At 48.6% G+C, this 11,973-nt stretch overlaps 2 protein-coding genes across 4 annotated transcripts in view; one reads left to right on the forward strand and one right to left on the reverse strand.

Moving 5' to 3' along the window:
• The window catches only part of LOC143167046 (uncharacterized), a 32,840-nt gene extending 31,689 nt beyond the window's left edge, over positions 1-1,151 (forward strand). For all 3 annotated transcript variants that reach the window (XM_076352064.1, XM_076352063.1, XM_076352067.1), the window contains one exon: positions 127-1,151. The gene's annotated coding sequence lies outside the window, so the exon portion shown is untranslated. The remainder of the gene's footprint in view (positions 1-126) is intronic.
• LOC143167229 (uncharacterized) lies at positions 1,068-10,618 on the reverse strand. The gene is made up of 6 exons (XM_076352422.1): positions 10,327-10,618; positions 9,032-9,166; positions 8,548-8,691; positions 7,965-8,096; positions 4,135-6,492; positions 1,068-1,130 (listed from the first exon to the last, which is right to left on the reverse strand). Exons 1-6 carry the CDS (start codon positions 10,549-10,551, stop codon positions 1,068-1,070), a joined length of 3,057 nt encoding a protein of 1,018 aa, XP_076208537.1. The 5' UTR covers positions 10,552-10,618.
• Between the last annotated feature and the right edge of the window lie 1,355 nt (positions 10,619-11,973).

The following is an 11,973-nucleotide window of genomic DNA, read 5'->3' on the forward strand; positions in this document are numbered from 1 at the left end:
GCTTCTTGCCTTCCGACAGTATGACTGACTGAGTATGGAAATGTTGGTCTTTTTCCTGTCCAAGCCAAACCTTCTTCATAGTAACTCTTACTGTATTTTATTTCCTCTGTGCCTCTGTGATTGTAGCTGGAGCAAGAGAATGAAGTTCTGTCAGGAAAAGTGGACGGGATGGAGAGAGCAAAGATCTCTGACCAGGAGAAGCTGAACTTGTGTAGAAGAACAAATGAAGAGCTCTGTGCCGAGAAAGCCCACCTGGAGCAGCTGCTGAAGAAAGCAGAGGAGCAACAGGACATCATTGCAAGGAGATTTCTGCTCAGAGCCTGAGCAGTGTTTTGGAGAAATAAGTGTATTGAAGAAATAAAACCAGACAACAAGTCTTTGTATACAGTACAGAAACTGACAGGAACAACCTAATGTGGAGGGCTGTGTGGAGACTGACGAGGCATGCTGTGATGGAGTGCTTTGGAAAAGGAAGACATTTTACCTGCTCCTCAGGTTCACCTCAGGTTCACCGTAGGCTTTTCCAGGCCTACGACTCACCCCATCCACACAAGCCAGCACCGGTTTTGTCCCACCTTCTGCTGCTTCTGCTGGGGAACCTGCTGGTGAACGCTGTCCTCTGCACTTTTATCTTACTTCAGGACTCGTGCTTGAAGCAAGCCCCCTGCCACAGTTCACCTGGTACAGCAGGTCCCCGACTTGGCTCCTGCTGAGGCCTTTTGTTGTACGCTGGTCCTGTTACCTCAGGTCATCGCTTCTGGGGGATCTGGCAGTTGAATGCAACGGCTGTCTCTCAGGAGACTGATGGTCCAGAGATATTAGTGCCAAGTTAACGTTCAGAGACCGATCCAGCTTCCGAGTCTCTGCTTCCAGAACAGCAGCTCTGGGCTCCCTGACCACAGCTGCTAAGGAGTAAGACAGCTCTTGGTGAAGGTCTGACAGCTCCTGGCTGGTCTTGGCGCAGCACTCAATATAGTCCTGCTTGTATTTTCGCTCCTGTGCCAGCTGCGTCTGCAGAAGGGACACCTGAAAGAGGCAAAAGGCCGAGCTCAGGCAAGCCCACGCTGTTAGGACCATCTGCGGACGTCGGGGAAGACGCACACGCTTCCCGTCGGGAAGACTTCTTTTGCCTAGTAAAAGAAGAATGTTGAGGTTTGTGGCTGTCGTATCTAAAACTAGTTCCTAGCCAATAGAAAGCCTTCAGCTTATTGCAAAAGCTGAGGGATTATAATGCTGCTGAGTTCTGAAATGGCAACCTCTTAAACTATTTTCTGTGGAGATAATGCTTGAAAAAATTCCAGATTCACAGTTCTGGAAATCACTGGTTTGAAAGCCTTTGTCCCTCAAACCAGATTTCTAGATACAGCCAAATAATTCATCTTAAGAAATGGAAAAAGCTTGAAGGCTTTTTATCGTAGTTTTTATGTTTTAGCTGCAGGATATTATATACGCACAACACTTTGTCGTTGTGGAATGGGAAGTAACAGGTTCCCAGAGTCACCCTGAACCAAACTCAGATTATCAACAGTTCCGAGTTTCTTTCTGGCATACCATTCACGTGTACAACACCGAGACATTACATGTATATTAAGGAGAGAGGTTCCTACAGGGTGTAGTAACCCAACTCTTTTTCTCAAAAGAGAGATTCGGGCTACCGACACCTTAGTTCCACGTGCTTTTTCCTCAGCAGGAGGGCTACTGGTTACACAAGGTACTGAAGAACTGTTCTGTTGCGATCCAGCTTAAAAACGTGACAGCTAGCACATGAAAAGGGAGCAAACTCTCATTTTTCCTAACTTCAGAGCATTTCACAGAGGAGCAGAGCATAACCTGATGAACAAAGCCCAGGGGGGAAAATGAGCCTTACAGGACTGCTGAGGCCTTGAAACGCCTCAGATTCTATTCTTTCCTGACAACACGGAGCTCTGCCTGCTGGGCTTTTTGGTGGGAGAGACCCAGCTGCTCTCACCTCCTGTTAGGTTTGCAGTGCAGTGCAGCCACAGCAGCTCTGGCATGTTGCCCTCTGCCTGCTCTGGAGTGGAGGAGATGCACATGGAAAGTAAGACATCAAAGGGACTTCACAACAAACTCTGTGCATAGGCTGGGGACCACCACCACTGAAGAGAGGGACAGATCTGACCTTCTCTCTGAAATAATAAGGGCACCTTTGTGAAACTGGGCTTGCAAGCCTGAAAAACCCTCCCACGCTCTGGTAGGTAACCCAGAGGTATGAGTGGGAGAAGTGGCCAGCTGCTGCTACGAGCATCTCCCAGGAAGTGGGAGATCAAGTTCCAGTTCTGCTGTTTCCCAGGCCCAGAGGAGTGCCCTAACCAGCCAGGTGAGGACTATTCTTTGAGCAGAGCACCTCCGTTGAACTGCTGAAGTGGGTCCACGGTGCAGGCAGACGCAACAGTCAGTCACAAGGGGAAGGGGGTTCAGTTAGTTATCTGTAGCAACAGAACTTCGGACACTGAGGCTTCCTGGTGAAAACATCCTTAAGATATACCTTGATGGCTTCAGCAGTATTCTCAGCTCACTTGCCGGAGCTAAGCATCATGTAGTCTACCGATACAAATATTATATGCATTTCGCCCTGAGCGCCTGTGAAGATTCGCCTCCTCAGGGAGACCGGGGTGTACCAGACCCATAAAAGTATCATAGAATCGTAGAATCATTGAGGTTGGAAAAGACCTCTAAGATCATCGAGTCCAACCGTCGACCCAACACCACCACCCACTAAACCATGTCCCTAAGCGCCTCATCTGCTCGTCTTTTAAATACCTCCAGGGATGGGGACTCAACAACTTCCCTGGGTAGCCTGTTCCAATGTTAAACCACTCTTTCAGTAAAGAAATTTTTCCTCACGTCCAATCTAAACCCCCCCGGCGCAACTTGAGGCCATTGCCTCTCGTCCTATCGCTAGTTACTTGGGAGAAGAGACCAACACCCACCTCACTACAACCTCCTTTCAGGTAGTTGTAGAGAGCAATGAGGTCTCCCCTCAGTCTCCTTTTCTCCAGGCTAAACAACCCAGTTCCCTCAGCCGCTCCTCATCAGACTTGTTCTCCAGACCCCTCACCAGCCTCGTTGCCCTTCTCTGGACACGCTCCAGCACCTCAACATCCTTCTTGTAGTGAGGGGCCCAAAACTGAACACAGTATTCGAGGTGCGGCCTCACCAGTGCCGAGTACAGGGGCACGATCACTTCCCTCCTCCTGCTGGCCACACTATTTCTGATACAGGCCAGGATGCCATTGGCCGCCTTGGCCGCCTGGGCACACTGCCGGCTCATGTTCAGCCGGCTGTCAACCAGCACCCCAGGTCCTTTTCCGACAGGCAGCTTTCCAGGCACTCTTCCCCAAGCCTGTAGCGCTGCATGGGGTTGTTGTGGCCGAAGTGCAGGACCCGGCACTTGGCCTTGTTGAACCTCATACAATTGGTCTGGGCCCATCGATCCAGCCTGTCCAGGTCCCTCTGCAGAGCCTTCCTACCCTTGAGCAGATCAACGCTCCCGCCCAACTTGGTGTCATCTGCAAACTTACTGAGGGTGCACTCAATCCCCTCATCCAGATCATCGATAAAGATATTAAACAAGACCGGCCCCAGTACTGAGCCCTGGGGAACACCGCTCGTGACCGGCCGCCAACTGGATTGAACTCCATTCACCACAACTCTCTGGGCCCGGCCGTCCAGCCAGTTTTTGACCCAGCGCAGAGTACACCTGTTTAAGCCGTGAGCCGCCAGCTTCTCTAGGAGAATGCTGTGGGAGACGGTGTCAAAGGCCTTGCTGAAGTCCAGGTAGACCACATCCACAGCCTTTCCCTCATCCACTAGGCGGGTCACCTGGTCATAGAAGGAGATCAGGTTGGTCAAGCAGGACCTGCCTCTCATGAATCCGTGCTGGCTAGGCCGGATCCCCTGGTTGTCCCGCTCATGCCTTGTGAGCGCCCTCAAGATGAACCGCTCCATAATCTTCCCCGGCACCGACGTCAGGCTGACAGGCCTGTAGTTCCCCGGATCCTCCTTCTGGCCCTTCTTGTAGATGGGCATCACATTGGCAAGCCTCCGGTCATCCGGGACCTCCCCCGTTAACCAGGACTGCTGATAAATGATGGAGAGCGGCTTGGCGAGCACCTCCGCCAGCTCCCTCAGCACTCTCGGGTGGATCCCATCTGGCCCCATAGACTTGTGAGCGTCCAGGTGGCGTAGCAGGTCATTGACTGCTTCCTCTTGGATTATGGGGGGTTCATCCTGCTCGCCGTCCCTGTCTTCCAGCTCAGGGGGCCGAGTACCCTGAGGATAACTGGTCTGCCTGTTAAAGACTGAGGCAAAGAAGGCATTGAGTACCTCAGCCTTTTCCTCATCCTCGGTGACAATGTTCCCCCCCGCATCCAATAAGGGATGGAGCTTCTCCTTGGCTCTCTTCTTGTCATTAATATATTTGTAAAAGCTTTTTTTGTTGTCTTTAACGACAGCGGCCAGATTGCGTTCTAGCTGGGCTTTTGCCTTTCTCATTTCTTCTCTACACGACCTAACGAGATCACTTGTGTACTGCACAGTACACGGAAGAGACTTCTCTTGCTCTCTGTGGTGTCTAACCTCTTCATTCTTCTTGGTTAGCCTAAGCTGGAGATTCTGCAAGGTCTTCAGTTCTTCTTCTTGGCGCTGGAGTTTTTGCAGAAGAGTTTCATTGTCTTCATCTCTCTTCCTCACCGCTTCCTCAAGCAGATTCACTTGCTTCTGGCATGATGTTAGTGCTACTTTCATGCTTTCTTCACCAGGCTGGAACGTGTTCATTTGCTCTGTCTGCCTGAGGCACTCCAAGCGGTGGTTCTTCACTGCGTGGCTCATTTCGTCTAGATCCTGCTGTAGGCTCTTGGCCTGCTTGCCTTCTAACTCCTTCTGCTCTCGAAGGTCCTGGGCATGCTCTTGCAAAGACACCCTCTCTTGATCTCTAGCTTCTCGAGAAGGTTCAGCATATTCTAGTTTTTGCAGTATGGCTTTAGTCTGCATCGCTGCCTCCTCCTTTTGCTCTTGAAGCTTAGAGATAGCCTCCTCCAGAGCCTCTATCTTTTCTTCTCTTTCTTTCAGAGTCAGTTTTGTTGCTTGAAGATTTGTTTGCTCAGCTTCACGCTTCTCCTCCTTTTCCTTGCATGCCTCACATTGTTTTCTAAGGGATAAAATTTCTTGCTCTTGTTCCTTTAGTGCCACTTGAAGATGATGCAGAATTTCCTTCTGCTGTGCAGAGTCCTGTTCTTGGTTTTGGAAGGTCTCAATCACTTCCTTCTGAGATTCAATCATGAAATCCTTTTCTTTCAGTATTGCCTTAGCGTGTTCTAAGTCTCTCTGTAAGACATTCATCCGTTCTTCTGTTTTTTCCTCATAGTTCCGTGTTTGTTGCTTTTGGATGTCTATGAGCCTGTCCTTTTCTTTCAAGGTTTCTAAGGTCTGCTCCAGTTGGTCACGGACAGTTCTTAACTGCACTTCCATGACTTCTTCAGCTTCCTGGATTTGCTTTTGTTGTGACTCAAGCTCTTGATCTTTTTTAGATAAAGCAAGTGTCATCTTTTCTACTTTACCATGAAGCTCTTGCAGGTGCCCCTCTCGCTGATCCTTGTACTGCTGGAAGAGCCTGAACTGCTCCCTTTGAGAAGCACACTCACTCTCTCTGTCCTTAAGAACTGCCCTCAGGTGTTCAAGGCTTGCGTGCAGAGATTTCACCTGTTCTCTCTCCTTTTCCAGTTCTTGGATCTGCTGGGTCAGAGACATAAGCTCTATGTTTTTCTCCTTCAAGTTCCCTTTCATATGATCAAGATCCACGAGCAGATTTCTCACTTGTGAGGTACCGTGTTGTTCCAGAATCGTTATCTTCCCCTCCTGGAATTTGATCTCCTGGTCCCTCTCCTCCAGCGCCTTGCTCATCTTGCTGACAGCAGTCCTCTGCATTTCTCGCTGCTTCTCCAGCTCCCGTATCTGTTCTCGCTGGGATCTGATCTCCCGGTCTCTCTCTTCCAGGTCTTTGTTCATTTTGCTTACAGCAATCCTTTGTTTTTCTTGCTGCTTCTCCAGCTCCTGTATCTGTTCTTGCTGGGATCCTGTCTTCTGTTCTTTCTCTGTTATGTCCTTAATAACCTGATCGAGAGTAGTTTTATGCATTTCTTTCTGCTTTTCCAGCATTCTCATCTGTTCCTGGTATAACTTCATTTCTCCCTCCCTCTCTGACAGGATGGCAGTCATACGAGTGAGATTCTCCTGCAAAGCTTTTACCTCTGCTGCCTCTTTCTGTAGCGTCTGGATTTTCTCCCACTGCGTTTCCACTTCCTCATTTTTAATTTTTAAGATAGACAGTGTAGTTTGGAGTTCTTGTTCAAGGCAGTGATTCATATCTGTTGCTGTATTTGCTCGGGTCTCGGAGGCTGTGACTGATTCCTGAAGGAGTCTTCTCTCCCATACCAGTTTTTCTTTAAGTGCTTGCAGTCTGTCCCGGTCATGCTGCAGAACAGGGAGGAAGAGGTTCAATAATTCCATCTATATATGTTTGGTTGTCATACTAGATTGGAACTCCTGCTCCAGTGGCAGTCAAGGGCTGAAGTTGGAGCTTTTAGTAGAAAATTCGAGCTCTCCAGTTGGTTTCCCTGTTCGATGTAAATTTTCTACTGTCACTCAAAAAAGATTTGAGAACTGTACTGTATCTATCAAACTCTGTCCATAACTGATTTTTGGAGTCATTGTAAATGGAGGAGTGGGAAAATACCGACCATGTAGGAACAGCTGCACTGGCTCAACTGTCTAGGCTAGTCTCCCGTATGTAACGGTGCCTGTAAGTGCACACCCAGGGAAGAAAGCCTAAGAGTCGGGTGATACCTCCCCTCCCCAACCCCAGCACTGTTCCAGCTTGTGAGAACTTTCTCAGTCTCCTCCTGACCCCATATAGACCTGCTGTATTTACAACACCCTTCGTCAAGGAGTTCAACAGGTCTGCTCTGCTGTAAATATACCACCTCCTGTCATTTGCTTGCAGCGTGGCTCTCACTACCTTCATCAGATGTCTCTCGTTCATCTCTTGGACAAGAGAGTGAACGACTGCTGCCCCCTCTCTCCCTGCCTCTCAGGATGTTGTAGACCTTTCCTGCGCCACTCTTTAGGCTGCGTCTTTCCCAGCTTACTCAGCCGGTCCCATCTTCCCTTTTGCCCTTCGCTGAACCTCTGCTGGCTCTAGGGTGTTCTTTTGGGGAGGAGCTGCCAGAACTGCAGCCAGGATTTCAAGTCCAGACTAAGCATGATTTAGACAGTGGCACGATGATGTTCTCTCTATTAGGAAGGGAAGAGAGAACAACCCCAACATGTGATTTCCCTTTTTTTTCTTTGAGAACAACCCCAACGTTTCATTTACTTCCCCCCCTGGACCTCTACTGCGTAGAATTTTCGTGGTGCCATCCTCTAGAAGGCCACTGTCCCCCTCTCGAAGGAGTAATGGTCAGGTCACAGTCTGTCATTCCGTGTTTCAAATCGGGACTAGTTTTCCCCTTGCAGACATACATATTTAGCTGGATCAGCACTTTTGTTTCTCAAATGTCTCATTTTTCCCCCCGCTGTCTGCTCTCAGACGGGCAATGTTGAACAGCTTTCTATTATTAGCAAACTTTGTCTTCTCACCCCTTTTTCCAGATCCAGGTGTTTAGAAATTTTGGACACAAATAATTGCCCAAACCATGCAATGTAAATAGAGACAAGTTTGAAAATTACTTTGACTAAAGCTTCAAGGGCAGAAACCTTCAGAATTGAGGAAAATAAGCACCCTGATTCGTAACTGAGTCGTATATGACTACGGCATCTTTTCCTACTTATTCAGGAGAATGCAATTGGAAAAGTTAAACCACAAAAAAAAGTTGCTCCTTAGAATGACTAACAGAAGGCCAAAAAATATGTAAGAAATGGCCCTTCACAGCATCTGCCAGCCTCACCAGGACATCCTTTCTTTGCTTCTCGGTGCTCTCGAGTTTCCTTTCCAAAGACGCCACCTCTTGATGTAGAGTCATAGCCTCCTCCTTTAGAGACCCTTCGGAGGCTGCTAGCTGAGACGTCAACTCTTCCACCTCAAGTAAAACATAACAAAGCAGTCAAAGACTACAGCTTGTCGCCGTCAGCCATATCGTATACTGTGAGGAAAGGGAAAGGACAACTTTAAATTTCACCCTATCGTGAGAGTACCAGATTCACAATGGATACAGCCAGCTTGTTTAACAATCTAAGTGCGTCACCATGTTCATCTGAAAAACCACCTTAAAAAACAAGGCTAGCAGTAACAGGCCAGCAGAAATCCACTCTGATGATTGCTGGCAAACAGGCAAAAGGAGCAGCCCATCTGGCCAGGGCAGCAGCTGAGATTCAGCTGACCAGTAAGCCTCCTTCAGACCAGCTGAGCTGGAGACCACAGTATGATGGCAGTCAGAGGGACTACCCCATCAGCCTGCTCTGCAATGGAAAGGCAAGAAGGGGAGAGACCACCTGTTTGATGACCAGAGTATCTACTGCTGTCTCAGTCACCTGTTTTTGCAGAGCATCCCTCTGCTGAAGAAGAACATTCTTTTCCTCTTTGATGGTTTTGATTTCTTCCTTGTGCCTCTTCTCCACTGCCTTGATCTTACTCCGAGTTTGCTGCAGCTCTGCTTGCAGCTCTTCTGTGATGTTCTGTAAACACAAATGGAGAGCAAGTTACTGGGACCTGCCATCGGGTTCAGCTTTTTCCTCTTTCTGTCTCAAAATCACATTCATTCAGCCACTTCTTTCTGCTTTTCTACCCAGCTCTGGTTCCACTGTAACCCACCCTTCCTGTTGCTGATCTCTGGAGCTTACCAGGCTCTGTGCTTTCAGTGCCTGCAGTAGTCCTTGCCTCCTCAGTCCCAGGACTTAGGTTTTATTTCCTTGTTACTGCCCTCACTCTGTTACCTGGCCCTCAGCCTCTCTCTCAGCTTACGTCCAATTGCCAACTGCCTGTTCTTTCAACCTACCCTACTAGTCAACGACTTACCTGCCCATTCTCTTGCTGCTTTTTCAGGTCCTGCCTGAGCTGCTCTAGCTGCTGGCAGGCTTCTGTTAGCTCTCCCTGCGTTTGGAGTAGCGTCTCTAATAAAGCATTCTTCTCACGCTCCTTTTCTAGCAGGACCTGCACAGAAACAAAGAGAAGACGGGTTTAAACTTCCCATACAAAATTTGTGTGGCAAGACTCAAAGACCCATGGGCTCACACGGTCTCAAAGCACTGTGCTGCTGGTCTCCTAGGTCATTATCTGCCCACTTGGAGACGCAGCTTCCTAAGTGAGATTGGCAGTATAAACATGGTCCATCCACAGTCCATCTGCGACTGAATCTCCAACAAACTCTTAGTCATCTAACAGGAGAATGCGTGGCAGTTCTCAAGTGTCTCGCCTTGCTGGTGAGGGTATCCCTCGTCTTGCGCTGTGTCCTGTTTGTCTTTCAGTAGCGACTTCTGCACCTACTTAGCAGTAGAGAAAACACAAGGCTGCCAGAGGGCTGAAGCTAGCAGCTCTTTCAGAAAACTCATGTACTCTGAGTGAGGTTTGGTGAAAATTACTTCGGTTTTAAGGTATTCAGTAGACTTTACCAAAGAAGTACTGACAGTACAGGGATACACTGTCATCTCTGAGCGCCGCCCTGTCATTTCAATACCTGTAGACACAGCTGGGGGTACTGCTGTCCCTAGGCAGCCTCCATAAAGAGGACTTTGGGTAGGACACAAGGAGGACTCTCAGCGTATCGCAGGGTTGCTCTGGCACAGGAGACCTGGGCACAAAATAGCTTACCAGCAAGTGACTTAAAACACAGCCCGGAAGACACCTCTGTTTTACTGCCCAGAAATATTTCAGAGGAGTCTTTAAAAAGATTTTTCTTTTGTCAACAATCCTGCTGCGCCCCTCCCCGTCCTCCCCAAACAAAAAGCCCATCCTCATGGGGATTCAGTCCTACAAACTCAGTTTGGTCTTTAATGGAGTTAAGGCTATAAACACGTATCAGTAAACGTCAAAAGAAGACCGTTAAGAGAACAGTGAAGATACTCTGAGGTAACTCTTAGAAAAACCAGAATACAATAGCAGCACAAAAATCTAAAATGAAAGGTGACATTTCTGCCTGGCTTCCTATGAGAGGTCTCATTCCTAGTCCCAAAGGTAGCCCTGCACGCCTTTCACCTCACCAAATTCAATGTAGAAAACATGTAGGGCATGCTCCACACAGCCCGATATCCAGTCATCTCCCACAGCTCTAGCTTTGCAAAGAACCACACAAATTCTCCTTTCACAGCCTTTACCTCTTGCTTGGTGTTTTCGACTCTGGTTCGTTCCTCTTCTTGTTGAGCGTGCACGGTAGCAACTTTCTGCTTCATATCAAACAGCTTCTTCTCGTGCTCCCTTCCTGTCTCTGCCTTCTCCTTTTCCCATTGCTCCCGTATCTCTTCTTGCTGGGATCTGATTTCCCGGTTCCTCAGGTACCTGATATATAGACTCAGTATACTCTCAAATTCAAGAACTGGCATCCTTAATCACCAGCCATGAAAAAGCTATTACATACCGAAAACTATTGCTATCAAACCCAATACCGGCCGGACTGCCAGAATGACAACAGAAATTGAACAAACTGTTGGACATCACTGGTATGACATTGTTGTGGGGTATGCCCCATCTGCAAGTGGCATATTGCATCTTACGTTACACCCTATGATCCTTGTATCATTGCATTCTATTTATTAGTTTTGTTATTAGGATGCTTGTATACCCGCGTTTATCGCTTATCTCACCATGTTGAAAGCACGCACCATCAATTGTTACCCGATTATGAACTGTGAAGCCAGACTTCAGTCAAAGTGCTCAAAACATTCCCCCACCCTCCCCCCCGCCAAGGCAAGAGGAGTAACAGGACCTCCCCTTACCGGGGCAACGGGCTTGCTAGATGTTTGGTCTATACCAAGGGGTGGAGTGTGACTGTTCACTCAACTCCTGCTCAGATTTTGGCTAACCCAGCTCATGCTAAGGCCTGATGTATGCTGGGAGCAGCGCCATTAAGTCAAAGCAAGAGCACCAGGTAGGCAGGACAGGTGGCCAGAAAGAGCTATAGGGCCATGATGCAGCCATTATCACCTGCAGCTGGCTGTCTCCTGCAGCCATCATCTTTGTCTGGCAGTTTTGTCAGAATCTGCTGCCGTTTGGAAATGGGAGAGACCAAGCTTCCTAGCTGGAGGGTTTAAAACATCAGCTTACCCAAAAAGCCTTTGAAGCGGATCCAACAGCAGCTGGACTGCTGACGCTTTCGTGCTTCCCAGAGTGATACGGGGGATGCCCGCACCGTGACGGAGGAGGAAGGATGAGCAGTCTCACCGTCGGCTAGGGAATGAATTCTTTTTTGTTTGCTTGTAAGTGCACGAATTAAGAGTCGCGGGTTGTAAGTTATGAAACCTCAAGGCTTGAGTGGTGAATAAGTGAATTCACGTAATAGACTAGTCCGGGCAAAGGGGACTGAGCCCTGTTTGTCGTGTGTGTTTGTTGTGTTTCTTCATGAGCTCATGAAATAAAGTTCCATTCACAGAGTATGCCGTCCTGTAAACGGGACGTTTTCTCTCCCATGCCAGTTTTTCTTCAACTGCTTGCAAGTCTGTCCCGTTCATGCTGCAAAACAGGGAGAAAAAGAGCCCACAATTCCATCTCTGTATGCTTGGTTTTCGTACTAGCTTTGAACTCCTGCTCCAGTGGCAGTCAAGGGCTGACGTTTGAGCTTTTAGCAGGAAGTTCTAGCTGTTCAGTTGGTTTCCCCGTGCGACGGACCTTTCCTACTGTCGCTGCCGTCCCACCCTTCTTGCCCCAGCGTCCCCATACCCCCCCCACGCGAGGCTCCGTTTCCTCCCGCGCCTTCTCTCCCAGACGCTACAGGGAGCGCTTTTTGCCCCCAACGTTCTCCCGGGCCG

This window comes from Aptenodytes patagonicus, chromosome 14 (genome assembly GCF_965638725.1).
Source record: "Aptenodytes patagonicus chromosome 14, bAptPat1.pri.cur, whole genome shotgun sequence".
Lineage (NCBI taxonomy): Eukaryota > Metazoa > Chordata > Aves > Sphenisciformes > Spheniscidae > Aptenodytes > Aptenodytes patagonicus.

What these genes read in the sequence shown, in the direction of transcription:
- LOC143167229 (XM_076352422.1), bottom strand. Translation starts at nt 10,551, where the DNA reads ATGCCAGTTCTTGAATTTGAGAGTATACTGAGTCTATATATCAGGTAC. An exon ending in AGCAAAGAAAGGATGTCCTG is followed by an intron (nt 6,493 to 7,964) that starts GTGAGGCTGGCA and finishes CCTGTTCTGCAG; the next exon opens with CATGACCGGGACAGACTGCA. An exon ending in TGCTGAGGGAGCTGGCGGAG is followed by an intron (nt 1,131 to 4,134) that starts GTGCTCGCCAAG and finishes TTCTTTTACTAG; the next exon opens with GCAAAAGAAGTCTTCCCGAC.